The 22,011-nt window shown below is 38.7% G+C and overlaps 1 protein-coding gene across 1 annotated transcript in view; it reads right to left on the bottom strand.

The window, feature by feature from the left end:
* Window positions 1–325: 325 nt before the first annotated feature.
* The window catches only part of sema6ba (sema domain, transmembrane domain (TM), and cytoplasmic domain, (semaphorin) 6Ba), a 177,983-nt gene continuing 156,297 nt past the window's right edge, over window positions 326–22,011 (bottom strand). Inside the window, exons 12-17 of the mRNA XM_077222303.1 lie at window positions 21,481–21,630; window positions 19,460–19,639; window positions 11,993–12,133; window positions 10,477–10,554; window positions 9,854–9,912; window positions 326–6,162 (exon numbers count right to left, since the gene is read on the bottom strand). Coding sequence (XP_077078418.1) covers window positions 5,246–6,162; window positions 9,854–9,912; window positions 10,477–10,554; window positions 11,993–12,133; window positions 19,460–19,639; window positions 21,481–21,630 — 1,525 coding nt within the window. The 3' untranslated portion in view covers window positions 326–5,245. The remainder of the gene's footprint in view (window positions 6,163–9,853; window positions 9,913–10,476; window positions 10,555–11,992; window positions 12,134–19,459; window positions 19,640–21,480; window positions 21,631–22,011) is intronic.

Raw genomic sequence — 22,011 nt, 5'->3', positions numbered from 1 at the left:
GATGTGAGCCTATTACTTTTAGAAAACATAAAATATTTAAAAAAGTATATATTTTTTTTATTTAAAGAAAATTCATTGCATGCCAACATTCTGCTGGAATAAATAGTCTCTAGTTGGCCTCTATGGGTGTTTCATACTGATACAGTAGCTTGTAAAAGTCTGTCATAATTGACAACCTAGTATCTTAGGCAACTGGCAACCACTTAAAGGAATAGTTCACTTAAAAATTTAAATTCTGTCATTTTCATTTTTAAGTGAACTATTCCTTTAAGCCTCACTGCAAAATGAGACACAGGAATCATAACACATTTCACAGAGACAAAGGTCAAACAATCAAATGTGTTTATTAGAATGATAAAATCTCCATGTTGATTGACGTTTGAAAATAAGTGTGTGCTCCAGTATTGAGTCGTGTGTGTTCATGTGTGATACTGGATGTATAAGTGTGTACTTCTATACAGGTGAGGTTATTTAAAAACCAACCAACGAACAAAACAATTATCACTGTATACTGCCCCTCGACTTCTATACACAGGGACACTACATCATCGCCAGCGGAGGGGTGAAACTCAGGATTTGAGCTATGTACAGAGCAGCTGAGTCAAATAAACAACTCAACGTAACACTGATTCAGTCTTACACACAGCCCTTCACGTCGAAGGCAAATCTGCGTCGCCAAATACACTGTCTTTCAAAATGCTTCCTCCAGTCGTTATCAAGAGATCAAGAATCCTTCCTCATCCTTTGCAAAGTCTGTGAGAACCAATAAATGTGATCATTTGTGGAACACAAAAGAGGAAAAAGTCAAACTTACATTATTGGCCTTGATTATTGTACAATATTGTGCTTGTTGAAGCATGATCCAAGATTATGAAAGGAAGGCGTATGGGGGAAAATCGTTTGAATACATTCACAGCACATTCAACACTTTCCTTGACAATAATAGACCAGAATTAACACAAATGGCACTGTGTGAAAAAGTCAATGTCACTCAATATCACTTAGAGCAATAAAGGCATAAAAACACCAGAAAGCATCCGAACGAAAAAGAAAAATATTGTGAGGGATAAAGTCAGGGAAATTGAAAACCATTTTACACCGAGTGACTTCCTGCTACAAAGGAAATAAGCTTTAGGCACTGAATTTTCAAGTTAATGTGTGGAAAAGGCAGTTTGTCTGTGAAAAAAAGGATAATTAAGAATTATACTTTTTTTAAAAGAAAATATGTGATAGCTATGTGGTTTATGTTGCTATGTATCCACACGGCGAGAAACTAAACTTTGAGCACTTAGAAAAAGAAAAGCACACCTCAATAAGCTGCAAATTTTGAGGTATCAAGCACGAACGGCGTGACAAGTCACACTCTGAAGAAACACTTGTTTTGGCATCTTTGTAGCTTATTAGCAAACTTAGCGATTTTATTTTCTGTTGGCAAACACTTTTGAAGATGGATATGGCACAATTTCTTTGAAGATTGAGAAGTTAGTTGAAACTTAGTTGAAATGTTAGCTGAAAGTATATGATATCTTCTTTCTTTCTCCACATGTGCTTTTCACATCAGAATATTAGCGGCATTTGCTACTTCCTGCGCTTGATTACTTGCTTTTGTGTCCTTGACCTACAGGTAAGCGGCTATATCCTTGCATTTCCTGCATACCGGGATATATTTCCTATGTTATGGATCCTATTTCCTGCCGGGTGTATCTCTAGTGCTGAAGAGAGGAGACAGAAATACATACACACAGTAATTTAAACACATAAACACACATATACACACAGAGAGACAGTGCAATCAACCATGACTCTCCTTTCAGCTGGATTTATGAGCTAATCAATGTTCAACCGACCGCAGCAAACAACTGCAGGAGTGTGTTTTCTGAGAGCATCATCAAAGGCATATGGTTTCTAGGATGGGGAGTTTGCTTAAGTGATGCATGTAGCACATGCTTTTAATAAGAGACATCTTGCAGGTGCATGAGCACCATTATTAAATGCATTCCAGTGAACTCAAGTGTGTGTGGCAACTCATCAAATCAGACATCTGCTTTCAATATCTCGCAGACTGATGCTATTAGACATTTAATAACAAAGCTAGCCTATGTGGAGACGGACACTTGGGTGCGTGGGTCATGCAGAAAGATGAAGTTGGTGAGAAAGAGGCTCTTTTCCAAACCCTAGTGAGCCTCCTACTGTCTTTTAAAGGCAGAATCTTATTCAAAATTAGTTTTGAAACCATCTTCTAAGACAGAAACTCCATTAATTGGGCCATTAATAGATTCTAAGGGAATGCATGAACTGATAAAATGTATTCCTTACATGCAATGTAAGTTGCTTCAGATAAAAGCATCTGCCAAATGCATACATCTGTCTTATAAAGTCTGAATTTAGGACTGAGGTAAAGCATTCTTCTGGCTCAAACAGCAGAACATGGAGCCAGTAATACGAAGGTCATGAGTTTGATTCCCACAGAATGCATGAACTGATAAATATATATATGCAATATAAAAACCCTATTCGGACGGGATTACTTTTACAAGTGTAGATGGAGTAATGTAATTTACGCATTGCTGTCACCTTCCTGTAGTGATGTGTGTATTACGTTGCTTCCTGATATTGCAGTTTGGTCCAGTCAAACGGTCCATTAATTAACTGATTGGATTCTGTTGGTAATAGGCACTTACCTAAAGCTAAAAGAAGTTTATATAACAAGTGCTTTCGTCCTTCTGTTTGATCTGAGTTGTACTGTATGCGGAAAACACTTGAGGTTTACCACAGACTTGTCCCACCGCCAAAAACGAAACTGAATGCTTCTTCAAGCGCCTCCATACTTGAAAAAACGCAGACAACTACATTTAAAAAAGTCTATTCACACGGGATTAGCATTACCTGAGGTATTTTTTCTGGACCATTTTACAAAAGGTAAAAGTTGCAATAATCTTTACTAACATTGTCCGAAATTATAACTGAGATGGCACATTTAGACAGAACTAATAATTACTTTACCACACCTCTCCATGTAAAACTAATCCCGTCCAAATAGGGCTTGAGTCACTTCAGGTAAAAATGTCTACAAGATGCATCAATGTACTCTGTCTGTCATCTTGGATTAAACTGTCTTCGAATTTGGCAAGGCAGAATAGTTTTTCACCCTACTGTTTTAACAACCTTTAATGCTGTCTAGGTAGGCAGCTCTAGGGTTTGGAACAGAGACAGGGAGTCAACAGGGAGTCTTTTGGTGTAGATTTGATTATGCTACCCTTTTAGTATTCTCATATAGGGACACAATGACTTAAGGACACAGGGATTTCACTCTGACAGTTCCCAGGTACATGACTGAAAACAACTAATCCATTATCTGTGTTGATGATCTAGAACTTTTGAAAGGACTTTCATAACTAAAAAACAAAACAAATAAATACAAAAAGGAGGGGAAATATATTATGATGGATATGATAAACAAAATGATTATTTCACAGACACACATCCAATAACATAACTGGCTTCAAATCACATGCCATTTCTTGACTTTGTAGACCATTTAGTTCACGTAATGTGATTCCTCTTCTCTGGCATTTTCGTTTGCTCTCCTTCAGACTTCAGGAGAAATAAAAGGTGAAACAGCATCTTCAAGAAGAAGTCCAAGAGTCCTCAGGACAGAGTTTCCTTTCTCTGTCTCTAATCGTGTCTTTCTAGAAAACAGCGGGTGTATTTACCTCAGTTCTGTGTTCCATGTTAAGTGTAACATATTGTGTAAAAAATTCACTGTACAAAAAGGAAGAAACCAAACAAAAAGACAAAAAACTTGGAATCCAGCGTGTTCATAAATTCTCAGAGTGTCCTCTGATAAAACTCACAGAGCTGCACAGAAATTCATGTGGTTGAGGCCATGAAACTCATCCGACCAAAGCTTTCTCTCTTTCCGTCTCTCTCTCTTGTAAAGTTTGAATTCAGGGCTGAGGTAATACTGAGATAAATGCCTCAGCTCACTCAACAAAGAAACACAATTTCCAAGCATACAAAAGAAACATCTTTTCGATCCATACATCCATATATTTTGGTCAAAGTGATGCATCAGAGCAAATGGTGTACCGCAAATCTTACAAAGCAAACGGGGCCCCGCCCACAAGAAGTGATGTCACACACAAGCGTTTGTAATGGAAAAAGCATCGCAGATGGAGAAAGACAGTTGATGTTATTTTGGGCTATATAATCAGCTTCTCCTACTTTTTCATTTAATATGCAAAAAATATTTTTAAGACCATCACCATATCCAAGTCCAAGCCCAAATTTTCAGGAGCATTTTGACTCAAATGAACTGGTCTTGACTAGTCATAAATATATGGTCTTGGGCTCGGACTTTAGTCAGACTTGAGTCTGAGTCTGCTCTTGTCTAGACTCGAGTACTACAACACTGCTATTTATGTTATTTATAAAGTGTAAATTTGATGGGCTACTACAACAAGTTATATTTTTTTTTATAAATCAGTAACGCAAAAGGGAGAAAAGCAATTCCGAAGCGAAAGTTCTGATCCAAATATTTCCTTCTGACCAGTTCTGTCCGGACCATCTGTCCAAATCTGCTCCTACAAAATTTACACTAATGTAAATAAGGTGTCCTCAGTTTGGTATCGAGCAGAATCAGACGAGACTGACCACCATTTACAGAGTCATTACTTCAAAGAACTATTGGGTTCTCGGTTGTATTTGTATTGAACAATTGTCCCAATTCCCAAATGAAATGCTGTCGTTATATCAAACTTACAAATTTGCTGAAAGGGTAACCTGCTAAAGAGAGTCTAGGTGTGAACATATTCAAATATAGATAGTCTTCAGGATGGCTATGGTTCTTTCCTCCATCTGATAAAGGGGCAATAAGGTTTGGTAAGTCACACTCGTAGTCAGTCAGCAAGAATGAGAGCTACTGGGAAAAGCATATCTCTGCCTACATATTTGTGTAATTGTGAGTGATAAAGAGAGAGAAGAAGAGAAAGAGGTATTTCCAGTTGAAATGGCCACTCTTCCTGTAGTCAGTGAGGTCCGTTTTGGCTCGTCCTTATGCAAGCCGTTCCAGACAAATGAGGAAAAGGATGACAAGCAGGTGAGAAAAGAAAAAAACAGAGAGAGGGAGAGAGAGAGTTACAGTGAGCTACTGTGGTTGGCCAGATTGCGCTCTGCAGTCCACGTGAGGTTTCAGCCGCTTACGTTTCTACAATTTCCTGCTACTTGCATCCTTGCTTCTCTTCATTCACTGGCCTGTCGGCGTCCGATCGCTCCCTCCCTTCCCGAGAAGGTGGCTGAAGTCCGCCAGATCGATGAGCCCCCGGGATCCATGAAGCACGGAGCGCGTCAGTCCCGTGGGATGCTGTGAGGACGTGGTGTAGTGATGGCCCGTTGGAGGTATGCCGTGGCTGCTGAAGATGTAGCCTTCGTGGGTCCAGCGAAGAGGCTCTCCGCTGTACTCTATCTGGGTGCTGGGGGCCGACACCACTCTCCGCCGGTCGGGGGAGTCTTGGGGAGTCATGGGGTAGTTGTATTCGCCTGCTGACTTGCGAAGAAGAGTGCCTGGGCGTATTCCCTGATCCCGATACTTGGAGAGGGAGACGTAGCGTTGGCGGTCGATACCGGTTTCGATGGCTTCCTCGTGGCGTCTGCCATTTCCTTGCAGGAGTTTAGAGCTGAGAAACAAGGTGGATGGTGGAGGTGGGCACTGGGTACCAACTGAGCTCAAGAAGGTCTGACTTTGGTCCCAGCTGGATCCAGAATCAGACAGGCGTAGCCCACGTTTCTGCTGCAGAGGAGTTTGCTCGGGTGTGGGAAGTAGACCTGGATCCAAGTCGCCCGCTTTGACCCAACCATTGGGCATGACGAAGAGTGTCTCACCTTGTGAGCGCGGCCGGTCTGTGCCGCTGTGCCGGGATACACTCATCACGGAGCCGCTCCTGCTTTGTCCCATCATGCAACGCTCTTTCTCGCTCTTCCGCTGACTACTGGATGACGGAGTGTTACTATGGGAACGGTGACGGTGTTTCTGACCCATAATCCAGCACACTGCCAGACCAGAGAGTGCCGCCCCGGTGGAGAATGCAGAGACTGCAGCAACAACTAGCAGGTTCAAAGTAACAAGACTTTCAGGCTCATCCATAAAGCTCTCACGTAACAGACCTGCATGAAAGATAGAAAAATACATTACAATTCCCAAAATAGTAACTTGCAATTTATTTGCACAAGTTGTATGTGTTTTAGCGACTTGAAGGGAATCAGCTTTAGGACTTCTAAAAACCACTGTAACATCTACAACTATTGATATGATTAAGCTCAGGAAGGCCAACCGTTTAAAAATTGTCACTTGAAAAGCTTACAAAAACATCAAAGTAGCTCCTCTTGACTTATGAAGCTGTGTGCTATTGATCTATTGAGTTTCTGTACATTACAGCCCCAACAATCGATCAAAAAACAAGAGACTGTTGCCTACAGTGTCTTCTAATTCAGTAGACTAGATATAGTGTGTGTTTTAGTAGACACAGACAGGGTCGCTCTGTACAAGAGATGGAATACGACCTTATAAACCTTACACTTAAAAGTCCTAGCAGTGAATACTGCATGTCAAACACCGGCCATAAGTAACCTGTGCACTTCAGCTTTATTCTGAAAGCGTGCGTAGATGTAAGAAACATTATAACAAGATAGGTCTGGAGAGATTGTTCGGCAAATTCAAAGAACACAGCGATTTTTGGAGTTGATGACTCAAGCTTTAAATACCCTACTTTCTAATCACTCCTCTTCGAATTGGCGTTTGCATTGCACTGGCCTTTCTCTTTTCTTTTAACAGCATTTCTTGTACTCTTTTTTCTGCTGTTCCCTGTAAGATGTCCTTGGTTTTAACCTCTATTTTCTCAGTCTACCTCTCTTCCTCTATTATCTCCTTTCTTGGCTTTCTTCACGTTGACTATCTCTCTTCTAGCAGTGCCGTTTATGTGTGGGCTGTTAGCTGTCTCAGAAATGAAAAGCTGTCAGACTCTGCGTCTATACCTCAGTATCCAAACTAGTAAATGGCTTGACAGTAATAGGAATTTTAAAAGAAAAGTTCACCCAAATAGGAAAATCCTTTAATCATTTATTCACCCTCATGCCAGTCTAAAAGATTTCCTTTCTATTGTAAGCCACAAAAGAAGATGGACATGTTTGAAATGACATGACGGGGAGTACTGTAAATGATAATTTTTAGGTGAACCTTTCATTGTTTGGTGGCTCACTCATTCAATTTATTAACAAATATTGTGTGCAACCCTTCTATGAATACTATAGTACCGCCACCAAAACATGGCATTACCACAAATACACAACAGTATACACAACATATACTCTTTGACAGAGCACATTTCTTCTATGTCTGTTCACCCACATGCACATACACAAAGGAATATAAACACACATGCATACATACACAAACCCCAATTTTCAGATCTCCTCTTGTATTCTCTCTCTCCCATTACCTTTTTTTTCCTGCCATTAAGAATGTTCTCAGCTGGGAATCTCAGCTCTCATCGCATTTGTTCATTGTAACAGCATGAGTCTGCTGCATACATCACACTCAACAATTGAACCCTTTGCTCAATATCTTGTTTCCTTGAACATTCATTTGAACATTCTTAAAGACTAAAATACTTCTACAAGATTGCTTGTAATGTGTGTGTTCTCAGGAGTGTAGCAATCCTTTCAAAGAGAGAGACAGAAATCTCCTGACCACAGACTATTTTCTCTAAAACCTTTGTCTTCTTTGAATTTATAGTATAATTGTCTTAGTCCAAGGATGTCTAACTCATTTTTAGTTAAAGGGCTGGATTGTAGCTTGCATTTTCTAACTTTTTATTTATATCTTGATGGCAAATGCTGTTCTATTGAACTCTCTATTCATCCAATAATCCTGAAAAAAATGTATCATTGTTTCCAAAAAAATATTAAGCAGCATAACTGTTTTCAACATTGATAATAATAAGAAATGTTTCTTGGGCAGCAATTAGATCAGCATATTAGAATGATTTCTGAAGGATCATGTGACACTGAAGACTGGAGTAATGATGCTAAAAAAATTCAGCTTTGCCATCACCTAATAAATTATATTTATACTTTTTTCAAAAACATTTAAAAAATCTCCAAACCTCTAAAAAGTTGGATACTGTATATTCACTAAATTAGTATATTTCAGCAATTTTGACAAAACAAAGAGAAAATAACTCACTGTTCATGGTTGGATAAACTATATGGCTATATGGCTTCTGTCAAACTCCAGCATGCAGCATCAAACTGAGTGATTTCAAACACCCTCTGAACAAACTCAGTTCTTTATCTCTCTTCTGATCTGTTTTGGCATTCAGTGTCACACTCATCTCAGAAAGTTTAAAATATGACTGAACTTCTATGCGATGGATGGAGAGAGTGTGGACAGAAGAAGACATCCGTTTGATGTAGATGAGAGGATGGCTGACCGGCAGACTGGTGCTGTTTTAACAGGAGTGCTGAGTTTAATGAGCCTGTGACTCGGAGTCACATCTGAAACCCAAATCATTTCACACATTTTACAGACGCGTCTATGGGTTGATTTTCAGTTATATTATGAATGTGCCTAAATTTCTCTTCAATGATCAATTCAATTAGCTCCCTTTTTGCCTCTTGATGTTCGGGTTGATTTTGTTCTCCATGTTAATTCTGTTCATTCCCTTTCCGTTTTTCACTAACGCATAACTCATGTTTTCTCAGGGGTATGAGTCAAAAGTCCAATCGCAAAAGATTTTACATTTTGTCAAGTTGTCACATTTATATGCTGTAATTTACTAATTACAATTTCAAATAATAGTAATACAAACCATACTGATTCATACTGTTGAAGTTGTTTTGTCTAAATTCTGAACTGTTAAAAATGAGCCAAACAGCCTAAAATAGATTCTTAATGGCAGATTCCTATTGTGACAACTTACCACATATAGTGTGACAACATGCCCCGGTAGCCACGCTATTGATTCTATGCCATTGGTTCAACCCAAAATCACTCTCAAAATCCAGTTGTGTCTCCTAAAAACTTCAGGAAGTTACTTCAAAAAGTAGGATACGGCCGTCATTCTTTTCCTTAACTAAACTGTGTGTAGACATTAGCAATCCAAACAATTCTGCTGCTGTTCTCCATTTTTATCTTGGGACTATCTCACAGAGACGGATTCCTTGAAAGCAGTAGCGTACTAAGCCAGTGAATTTTATTCTGTGCTCTCTCTCTCTCTCTCTCTCTCTCTCTCTCTCTCTCTCTCTCTCTCTCTCTCTCTCTCTCATATGACTCAGCTAAACCTATACGCCTGCAGCAATATATAACTGCTTCTGTCTGAGCAGTCTGTTATGTTCAAGTGCTCCTGAGGAAGAGACTTGAGAACTTCACTGCTGTTCCACGTTCTGCTAAATCTGAACTCTGGAAGCGGTTTGAGCCATGAATACATCAGAGATTGACAGTGAGTGTTTCATATGCTGCCAGCCTTGCAAAATGCCATTTAGAGCGGTTTTACTGCGAATCTAAGCTTTTGAATGTTTAGAAAATATAAACCATCTTTTGTCTTTTTAAACAATGTATACACTGTCACTAACTCACGTTAAAGGAATTAATTAATTTCTAAAAAGAAAAGACTCAAGGCTGGTTTTCTCTCTCATTATCTTCCTCCATCTCCAAACTGTGACTTTCTTGTGACTTTGACTGCTTAAGCAAACCTCTCGAACCAGACCAGACCGTATCTTCTCTGTATTGTTGAGGAGTTTCTAGAGATTTCTCTTGGGGAAGCTAAAGGGCACATCCTAAACAGGTTCACAAACTCACCGTCGCAGTCTCCGAGATGTGAGGTGTTTCCATATTCAACATCCTGCACGAAAGGTAATCTGTAAAACAGGAGAAAACGTATTTGAACATAAACCGCAAATTCACAGATTAGATACATGACATGCATTCTATGCAAGTGAATATAAACGCTTCTAGTTATGCAAACTCAATTTGATGCATTATTGCATTCAGAAATAGGTCCGAACACAATCCAAAACACATTCGACTGTGATTCTTTTTCAGATCTACAAGTGTCATGGCAGACTTTTTTACTGAGCAATTTAACTAAACTGTCACTATTAGATAGCTACCTAAAAAATAGCACATCTGGTTTACAATGTATTTTTTATATTAAAGTACTTCTTACCCAAAATAGCATGCAAACACTGTGGCGCTACCAAAACATTAACACATCAGCATTGGCTATATGAGTGTTCAAGAAACCTGTATAAAATCATTTGCGTTTATTGACGGTAATGGTACAGAAATTTGAGGGTAACTCTATCGCCCCCTTGAGTTGAGGTTTGAATGAATGTTAGGTATGTACAATGAGCCCGCATGCTTGCAACGCTTTTGCCAAGCATATATATTTGTGTAGAGGATGTTCATGGTTTCTATCTGACCTGGTGCCTGGCCGCAGGAGTGAGCAGGTACTTCCTCTGGTCCAGCCGCAGTATGGATCTCTGGACGCAATGCAGTTTCTACACAAACACACACACAATGTTATTACAATGTTATTAAAGAGGACTATACCGACTTCCAGGAAACAAAACCGAGAGAAAAACAGCGAGAGACAGACACGCCTGCATTCTCACTTTCTGATTGTCATATCTATCTCTCCAGCTCTCCAGTTTCACTTCTTCTAAATGCAATTATATTGTCAACATTATATTCAGTTTTAATCAATTCAAGGACTTTTAGTTTGTATTTCTTCAGTTCATGCCTTCCTTTGTTTGATTTCACATCATTTGTTTATTTGTTCCAGCTGTGTTCTATTAATTACCTTGTATAGTTCACTATATAGTCTTCACTATTAGTCTGGTCACGTTCACATTTAGTAGTGTTTGCTAACGCCTGTATATTAGCTATTAAACATTGTTTAGTTGGTTGTTCTGTTCCTGAGCATGTTGCCGTTCCTGAGATTCTGTTTTGTGAATATTAAAGTTGAAGACTGCTCCACTTCGATCCTGTATCATCTCTGCTGCAACCAACGCTGACATATATGTAATAAAATATAAAATAAAATAAAATTAATGAATAAAATAAATGGAATAATATAACAATATGCTTTCTGCAGTAAATATAAGGTAACTATAAGGTAAAATATAATGATTTCTGCATATATATATATTCAATACATGCTTAATTTATTTTATTATTCAATTTATTTTATTATTAACGTATTTATTATTTTGAATTATTTCATATTTTTATAATTCAATTTAAACTATTACGTCTCCCTCATTACTGTAATGAAAAAAAATCTCATATGCATGTGGATGTTTTACTCTTGACAACTCTTTAGTTATTACTTCAATATTCTTATGAAAATATTTTTAAAGAGCTTATAAAGAAATATTATACATAATTATCATTTCACAATTATGATTTGCTACTTTATATTAAACAACACAATGCATTCTTAACGCAATGCATTTATTTATGGGAGTCTGTGCATGGAGGGAAATGAGGTTTGTGCCACCCATGGTAAAATGATGTGTTGGTGCAGGAGTCATTTAAACGAGCACATGGTGCTGCAGACGTACAAAGTGGATTGGAAAGACTCGAGTTGGTGCAGATGGTATGAGTGCGCTCACTGTACCACGTCCCGCAAGATGAGAGAGCATCAGCAGACTCAATCAAAAACTCTACCATTAATCACGGCTGAATTACACCAGAGCTTTACTGCTACACAGGAAGAAACCGTTCCAAATGTGCCATATGGGAGACGGGCCAGGAGAACTGTGTGTTGTCTGAAGGAAATTGTAAAAGCTGGGTCACAGTAATTTCAAAGCCGCTGATGAAGCAGTGTGCGTTTGGGTGGCACAGTTTACTTTAAGATGGAAAATGAGAGCGTGTGTGTGAATGTGAGTGTGTTTAATCAGTGTACAGATTGAGGATGTGTGTGTGTGTTCTTACTTCATGCATCTGGAGTGCAGTTGGCAGCGTGCGACAGGCACTCTCACCACACAAGAGTGGAAGGCCAGCAGGAGTGTGTGACTGGGTTTGTCCAGGGTCAGAGAGAGAGGCTGACGTGCCTGTACAGAGTCATCGCCACACCTACACACACACACACACACACACACACACACACACACACACACACACACACACACACACACACACACACACACACACACACACACACACACACACACACACACACACACACACACACACACAAAAACCATTAATACAACCACTCCTGTACTTTTACAACTAAACACATCCTAGAACACGGATGCACACACTCATTAAAACCCAACATCTTCACATCAGCGTCTCCATTAGACACGAGGTCATTAACATACAGTAAGACCACCCGTACTCAGCAGCTTGGCGGAGACGTTCAAACTCGTTTCACATGCGAAGAGGTTAGCCAATCATTACAAAGGTCATTTACATATAGAACCTACATGTTGTATATGTCATTTACATTTAGTCTAAAAGGTACAGTAGCAAAAAGGGGTCAGAGAGAGGGTAAAAAGAAACTTCACTAACATACACTATTGTTCAGAACTTTGAGGTTGGTAAGATGTTTTAATGTTTTTAAAAGAATGCTCACTAAGGCTGCATTTATTTGATCAAAAATTGCGTACAAACAGTAATATTGTGAAATATTGCTAGAATTTTAAATAACTGTTTTCTATTCAAATATATTATCAAATGTAACTTATTCCTGTGATGGCAAAGCTGAATAATTCTTCTTCTTATTATCAATGTTGAAGCAGGAGTCTTTATGAATATAAAATTCAAAGAACAGCATTTCCTTGAAAAACATTTCCATTGTTTTGTAACAATGTCAGAATCTTTACTGTCATTTTAAATTCATTGAATGCATTCTTCCTGAATAAAAGTATATTTGTTCCCTAAATTTTAAACTGTTAATTTATGGTCTAGACCAGTGTTTCCCAAACTTTTTTCAGTCGAGGCACCCTTTGAAAATTTAAAAAAATTTGTGGCACCCTACACTAGTGTTGTCACGATACTACTTTGATACTATACCTTGAAATGTATTGATTTTCAATACCACAGGGAATAACTGCCGTATATAGGCCTACTGTCATATAGATATTTTTTAATATTATCAATTTTTTTGTCCATCCATTTAAAGTCTAGGAAATCATTAATTTCTTCTGCAGAGATGACTTTACACGATGACATATTTAATTAAGGCTTTTATTCATAATTCAGCAAAACATTGCTCAATTACCATTGCAAATCTCACCTAAATGTTTGCTCACTCAGTGTAGGCCTATTTGTGTTTTTATATTGGGATAATTTTGTTATAATTGCACAAGATAGCTTGTCTTTAATATATTTTATAATGTAATAATTTCACAGTTAATCTCCAAATTAATGTATAAACAACATAAAGACAGTATATTTTAAATAATGGTTTAATGGCATCTTTTTTATGAATGAAGCCCAGTATCACTGATACCAATACTGCTACTGATGTCAGGAAATACACAGAAATTGAATAAAGTTATCAAACACTTTACAGTCTTCACTGCATAAATAATAAATTAAATATAGATGAATCCTTATTAAAGCTACAAGCGTTCTTTAGTCAAGAGCAGTGAGTAATTTTCTCTGTTACCTGTTCTTTGATTCTGTTGTCACTGCTGCACTTGTTTATCTCACACGCGTCCCATCTTCTCACAACTCTAATTTAAGATTTTAACTAATTTAAGACTGCTCTCATGAGGATACTCAACAAAACGGACATTTTGTCATAACTGTGTGTTATTATTCGTTCAAGCACGAAAGAGAAGTCGATTCTGGCACGCGATGCGCGTCGTCCTGTGTCAGCAGGACATTCACAGACAGCGCGTTCTCTTTTGTCTTTTCGCGGTTGCATGGTTTAAAAGCATTTGCATGAATAAGAACGTGATTATATAATGTAAGGCTAGCCAAAGGATGACAGAAAAAAACGGATGCTGCGTTAATTGTGTTTAAATCTTTTTTAACGCGTAAAACTGAAAAACATTAATCGCACGCGTTACCGTTGACAGCAGCACGAACATAACCGATGTGTTTGTGAATATGCGGCAAGACGGACGTTGTGACAATGTTTCGTGTGTATTTGGCCGTAAGCGCAACAAGCCATGAAAAAGAGGCCGCTTTATGTGTGGACGCTGGGAATGAAGCACGAGAATGAAATCATGCGGAACCCCCGCAAATCAACGAACGCAGAAAACTTATGAGTTGCATTTTTTATTAAATGTGTGTGCATTATTTGTTGTTATTAGACGCTTCCGACGATGCGAGATTGATGATACATTTATTATTATTTTTTTTTACACATTTTAGCAATTTAAAAATGTTTAATGGAGTTTTTACACGGCACCCCTGCTCTCGCCAGATGGCACCCCAGGGTGCCGCGGCACCCCGTTTGGGAAACGCTGGTCTAGACTATTTTTCTCAAAATACATTACCTATTGAATTTCAATTGCTGAATCTGAAATCGCATACTTCCTTACTATAGTATGCTAAAAGAGTAATATGTCCAAAAACATAGTATTTGAAGAACGGTAGGCGAAAACTCCCTGGATGACCTACTAATTCTGTGCATTTGATGAACACTTTACTATCCCATGAGGCCACGCGAGAGGATTTATGAATGGCAGTGAAGCGACACAACTGACGCTGGTAGGTCACATGATAATGATAAATAGGGGTGTTGAGATTAATCGATGCATTGCGATGCATTGTTCGTCACATATGTGCATCGTGCTAGTATAAAATGGCGGAGGTGAAACACAAAAGCGAGTAATAAAAAATGCACACACTATTAAAAATTTACAGCGTGTGAGCAAGAGTTTGTACGTGCGAGTGTGTGTTCAGACTTAAGTTGCGTTTGATGTCTGCTACATTCAGTAAGTATACTTTCTTGGAGCCGACAAAAAAATAAGGGAATTCACATATCTGACTGCTTATATTCATTGACGAAAATGTAGGCATGTGCAGTAATATTGAAAAGTGAGGATGCAACACATCGTGATATTGAATCGAATTGTTGACATGATAATCGTAACCGAATTTAATCACGAAACCTGTGATAATTAACACCATAATAAATGTGGTACCCAGACAATTTTTGATACATGGAATGACTTGTAATTCCGTAAATTCAAATTCCAACTCATGAACTGAAATTGGGCAAATTCTTAAAATCTGAGTTTTGTCCAACTTTTGTTCAACTTTCCTGATCAAATTCCCCCGTTCTCTTTCTCTTCAATAATCTCCTGTCCTCTTTCTACGGTCTGTGACTGTCTATAAAAAGTGGCAATCAGCCCAAAAAATACACACTAAAATATTAAGTCAAAGTTTGTTTGTAAGTCAAAGGTTTGTTTCCAACACACATTAACTGTCTGCTAATAAAGCATTACATTACCGCAACATCTTTGATTAAATTACGATGTCTCAAAGAAGCTCCTCAACAGTAGGTCCACAGATATCCAGCATGTAATCTAAATACTGATAAATAGCTCAAAGACAAATGAGACGCATTACAGGAAGTTGTGTGAGAGTTTTGGATGTCATCCAGAGAACACCTGAGGCAAGACAGAAGGTCAAGCAGACACAGTGATCTCTTTGTTTCAGGTGTGTGTGTGTGTTTCTCAGCGAGCCCTGCATCCTACTGAGAACCTTATCTCAACCGCCACACAACTCACCTTCATGTCCCAGCATGCATCTCTCTGTTCTTCCTCCAGACAGGTATTGCCTTTCATCTTCAAAACCCCAGCGATGTTTTCATCCATCAGAGTGTCACACGCTCGCAACAGAGTCACGCACGCGCGAGCGCACACACACACTCAAATAATCAGAAATCCTGTTGAATCGTTTTACCTCCGTTTGCTTTTGAGGACATTTTCAGAGGTGCTGTGTGCTTGTTTGTGGATGAAAAGCATGGATTTATTCCTTCCATTGCATTTGATACTGAATATCTTTTTCTCTTTGACTGTGCGAAAGTTTTTAATCCAGGGCTAAACGTCAACAAGAGTAAACAACTGTGGGAAACTGCTTGATAAAAAAGGATTTTTCAAAATAAATTCAGTCTGGAAGCAGATTAAAAGACGCTAAGGACAAAAACAACTTGATCTCCCTTCCTTACTTTTTAAAGTCTGTGTCCAAATACTGAAACAAGTTTTTCTTATCAGGAAGGCAGGAGATGTATAGATGCATCTAGAGATGTCGTATTCTTAAGGTCCGTTCATACCTATAACGATGACTATAACGATAACTATATTAACGTCCACACCAGCGGACGATATCGTTCTGTTATTTTAAGGACGTGCTGCAGTTTTGTTGTTTAAATATGCAAATGAGCCATTCTCTAATTAAATAATTAAATATGCATACATTTTCAGAACAGAAATCAGAACATTGATTAAAGCCAGGTTCACATGATTTTCACTATTTTTTTGGGGTAATTAAATGTTAAATAAATATCAGGCAATTATATATTAACAAACCTCTCTGTAAAAACCTCAACAGGAATAAAACGGAAAGGTTTAGTGTATGTATGTGCTGCTAAAGTGGAGATTCCTGTCTCAGTGTACGAAAAAACTAATTTCGAGAAACCGACCTTTAACATATGTGTGGCGAGCAGGACGAGGTCGAGGGCCATGGGAGGTCAGTCTCGTATCTCTCACAGAGGAGCGGAAGCATAAAGGAGGAGCGACGACAGTGGAGATCGAGAGAGGCCAGGCCTGGACTATTTTATTTAATGTTTTGTTTTATTATGTGTGGCGGCAGTCGATTGTGAGGGAATGCCATCTTTACTTTCGTTTTTGTATTTGTTTAATTATTTATTATTAAAATTGTTGAACGTTCGCCGGTTCTCGTCTCCTTCTTCCCATAACAACGAACTGGGGTACAATATGTATTTTAATAGAAATCTACATGTGGGCATAGATAAAGTGTAAAAAAAAAACATCTAAAGGGATAGTTCACCCAAAAATGCAAATTCTGTCATTAATTACTCACCCTCATGTTGTTCCAACCCCGAAAAACTTTTGTTCATCTTCGGATCAGAATAAAGATCTTTTTGATAAAAATCCGAGAGCTTACTGTCTCTCCATTGACAGCCACGCAACTATCACTTTGACGCAAAAACTAATCCATATAAATTGAGCGGTTTAGTCAAAATTATCTGAAGAGACTTGATCACTTTATATGATGAACAGATTGAATTTAATATTTTATTCACATATAAACATTGATCAGCGAATATAAACTGAAGCTCAACCGAACCTGCTTGGCGTGCGAGAACAAACCTCTTGCAGAAGCTCAAACGTGCTGCGTAGCACGAGAATGAACCTCATTGGTTCTTGCTGAAACACAAACGTGCTGCGTAACACGAGAATGAACCTCATTGGTTCTTGCTGAAACTCAAACGTGCTGTGTAACACGAGAATGAACCTCATTGGTTCTTGCTGAAACTCAAAACGTGCTGCGTAGCACGAGAATGAACCTCATTGGTTCTTGCTGAAACACAAACGTGCTGCGTAACACGAGAATGAACCTCATTGGTTCTTGCTGAAACTCAAACGTGCTGCGTAACACGAGAATGAACCTCATTGGTTCTTGCTGAAACTCAAACGTGCTGTGTAACACGAGAATGAACCTCATTGGTTCTTGCTGAAACTCAAAACGTGCTGCGTAACACGAGAATGAACCTCATTGGTTCTTGCTGAAACTCAAACGTGCTGCGTAACACGAGAATGAACCTCATTGGTTCTTGCTGAAACACAAACGTGCTGCGTAACACGAGAATGAACCTCATTGGTTCTTGCTGAAACACAAACGTGCTGCGTAACACGAGAATGAACCTCATTGGTTCTTGCTGAAACTCAAAACGTGCTGCGTAACACGAGAATGAACCTCATTGGTTCTTGCTGAAACTCAAACGTGCTGCGTAACACGAGAATGAACCTCATTGGTTCTTGCTGAAACTCAAACGTGCTGCGTAACACGAGAATGAACCTCATTGGTTCTTGCTGAAACTCAAACGTGCTGTGTAACACGAGAATGAACCTCATTGGTTCTTGCTGAAACTCAAACGTGCTGCGTAACACGAGAATGAACCTCATTGGTTCTTGCTGAAACTCAAACGTGCTGCGTAACACGAGAATGAACCTCATTGGTTCTTGCTGAAACTCAAACGTGCTGTGTAACACGAGAATGAACCTCATTGGTTCTTGCTGAAACACAAACGTGCTGCGTAACACGAGAATGAACCTCATTGGTTCTTGCTGAAACTCAAAACGTGCTACGTAACACGAGAATGAACCTCATTGGTTCTTGCTGAAACTCAAACGTGCTGCGTAACACGAGAATGAACCTCATTGGTTCTTGCTGAAACTCAAACGTGCTGCGTAACACGAGAATGAACCTCATTGGTTCTTGCTGAAACTCAAACGTGCTGTGTAACACGAGAATGAACCTCATTGGTTCTCTCACGTCAAGCGAACATGCTTGATCTTCCGTTTACCACAACTCATGTGCGAGTTGATGAATGTTTATATGCGAATAAAAGCCTAAATTCAATCTGTTCATCATATAAAGTGATCGAGTCTCTTCAGAAAATGTGGACTCGAATCATATGGATTATTTTTACGATCTTTATGAACTTTTTGAAGCGTCAAAGTGGTAGTTATGTTGATGTCTATGGAGGGACATAAATCTCTCATCTCTCAAAAGATCTTCATTTGTGTTCCGAAGATGAATGAAAGTCTCACGGGTTTGAACGACATGAGGATGAGTAATTAATGACAGAATTTTCATTTTTGGGTGAACTATCCCTTTGAATGTATGGCGGCAGAGAGAGCTCAACGCGCTGCAACTGAAGAAGACACCAGCAAATAGAAAAAAACACCAGCAAATTAAGAAAACATCTTCATCAGTTTGACAACACATGCTGCAAATACTCACAACACACATACAATCAGGACGTTAAAATATACAACAAACTTACCTTGCAGGTCATCGACAACCCCACTTATGAGTAGACACTGAACAATAAGCATGTTCCAGCCAGTTTGTGACTTGTTGGGGTGCCCTTGAAACGTTTGTGTTATGGTGTGCTATTGCAGCACGCTTCTGTATTTGGTTGCGTTGTAAGGATTTTCAGCACGTGTTGTCAGACTAATGAGAATGTTTTCTTAATTTCCCTGTGTTTTTTCTATTTGCATGTGTTTTTTCAGTTGCAGCACATTGAGTTCTCTCGGCCACCGTGTAAATGTATATTTTGGATGTTTTCTTACCACTAGTCTGACAGAAGAAAAGTAATGCAAGCATGCAATAGCAAGCAATACAGACCAAAATTTAACAGTGCCTGAAAAAACAATAGTGTTTGAAGCAAAGAAATCTCATCACCTTTCAGGGTTGTAGCCCTCCAGCTCTTCCAGAAAGGTGTTGGTGTTGGAGTACTGGTTCTCTGGGCTGGGTGTGATAAGGAACTTGAGAACGGTTCCCCTGGTGGATCCAAGGAACACCACAGTTCGATTGCGGTGGGGGCCTGCCTCAGTGTCCACCACCATAGTGTTCAACTGGTACCTTAAAAGGTAGGAAAATAAAGCAATATGCACAACATTATAGAAGCTTATTGCTTTTATAAAACAGTTGCAACATCAGTATGATGAAAGACAATAAAAGACAAATGTTCAGCCAAGAATATAGTTAACATCCTAAGTGTAAGCTGTTTACAGTAGCCAAATAAAATAGTGCATTAAAACCAACATGAAATTGCATTTGCAACCCATTTTGCAACCATAAAGTGATATATTTCCAAGAGAAACATAATATATAATACGAAAAAAAAAATTAACCCTTTTTCCAACCCACATGGCCTAGTTAGGAGTCTAAGAAATAAGAGAGTCCTTTCAGAGGTAAAATCAAGTTATTACATTTTGAATAAAGCTTGTAAAGAATTTTTTTTTCAATAACATTCATGAATTGTGAACATGTATTAAGAAAGTAAATAAACCCTTATTTTGATTTTGTGTTTAACTTAGCTGATGGTCACAGATATGTTTGTCATTTATTGTACAAAAGCTTCAAACTATTTAGATTTTAGCACTGACGCTATCTGTTTTAAACAATTCTTGGTGTATAATTCTTAAGACAGCTTAAGAAATAATTAAAAAGGGATATGAGAGATTAGAGTTGTAAATACTCTCTCTGTTGAGACTTTAATTTGGATTACAGTAAAAAGCGCAAACACAGAGGAGTTTATGACAGCTCACACCAACTTTTACTTTATATGTACTTCTACTACTTTGTTGTAAGCTTGAAAACCTGAGCTGACTATTTTTCTTCAAGCCATTAAAATGCAATTTGCATTATTCCAGCCTATTGTGTTCATTGATGACCTGCCCTTAAACACTATAGATGAGATGTAGCGGAGGCCTGGCAAAGTTTAGTTTGTGTTGTCGACATGTCCAGAAGACACTTTTCTGTGCTGTGAAAGCAAATCCATGCACTTGAGGACTTCACTGGAATTGATATGGGGAAACTAATTGTTACTGTTTGTATCACTGTGTATCAAGTGCTGAGAATGATCTGGAGCTGAATTTTGGTTATACATCCGACATGCGCTGTAACCGGCAGACCGGTCATGACAGACTGAGCCATTTGACCAATTAGAGCAGAGTAGAATTAGAGAGACTGAGAGTAGGAGTTAGAGAGACTGATTCCTTTATCTGTTTCAGACACTGTGAGAAAAGAATTGACGCTACCATGTATATTATGAGAAAATGAAAGTTTTTGACCCTGGATGCATGTAAAACTTAAAAACAAAGACCTTCAACCTGTAGAAGACCTCCAAAACTAAATTAGAAACCTTTAAAATAATAATACGGGCACTTGAATATCAATCAAATATCCACCTTTTTTCCCCTCACCAGAGTACCACTCTCCTTTGTGACAATTTATCTCTAGTTATTGTGAAAGGACCCAGTGGCCATTGCAATACAATTTAAAAAAACGTTTTATTGCTTGATTTTTTCTCCTTGCAGAGAAGTTTTTCTTCGGTTACTCACAAGTACTGAGTCTGAAGGCCTCAGGTAATTACTCTCTGCAGAAGCACTACTGGAGTTATATTTTAACTAATGTTTTCCCCCACTAACCTTGAGAGACACTCTAGCAGCGCTCTTAACAGGATTGTTCACAGAATGATGTCCTTTGAGTATCAGTGCTGCTAACATTAGCCATACTACAGCAGAGCTTGGGCTTTGATTCCTGAGATTTCAACCAATTTCAGTTAAAACAGCACAGCTTTTAGGAGGCCTTGAGAACTTCGCTTCAACTTTTCAGATCTCAGCAACACACTTCATATAACAATCATCCTGGGGTTTATTGATAGATTTCTCGGTGTTCCGTAGGTGTATGCATCGTACCGAACCATGGTCTTGACAATCCAGGGTCTGTGTCCAAGCAAAGGAACTGCTTCGTCCATCAGAGGATGAGTTTTGATGAAGTTCAGCACTTCATCGGGAAGGGCGTTGGAGGAGCTGAATCTCGAACCCTGGACAGCACATCCTCCAGGTCTAGAAAAGTAAAAGAACCACATTCACGATTCAAATGTCCAAACCAAACATTCACTATTTGATAGACAGCAGACGAGATAGATAGATAGACAAAACGACAGACAGACAGATAGACTGACAAATCAACAGACAGAGAGAACGGCAGATATATAGATCGACAGACAGAACGAGAGAGATAGATAGACAGAACGACAGACAGAATGAGAGAAATAGACAGAACGAGATAGATATAACGACATACAGATAGATACAGACATAACGAAATAGACAGACATACAGACAGACAGACAGACAGACAGACAGACAGAACAACGACAGACAGACAGACAGACACACAGACAGACAGACAGAAAGAAAGACAGACAGAACGAGACAGACAGA

This window comes from Siphateles boraxobius, unplaced genomic scaffold (genome assembly GCF_051911475.1).
Source record: "Siphateles boraxobius isolate OS27281-9 unplaced genomic scaffold, OSU_SipBor_1 86, whole genome shotgun sequence".
Taxonomy (NCBI): Eukaryota; Metazoa; Chordata; class Actinopteri; order Cypriniformes; family Leuciscidae; genus Siphateles; species Siphateles boraxobius.
Note: the sequence above shows the minus strand (reverse complement) of the source record. Positions and strands in the feature narration are given on the sequence as shown.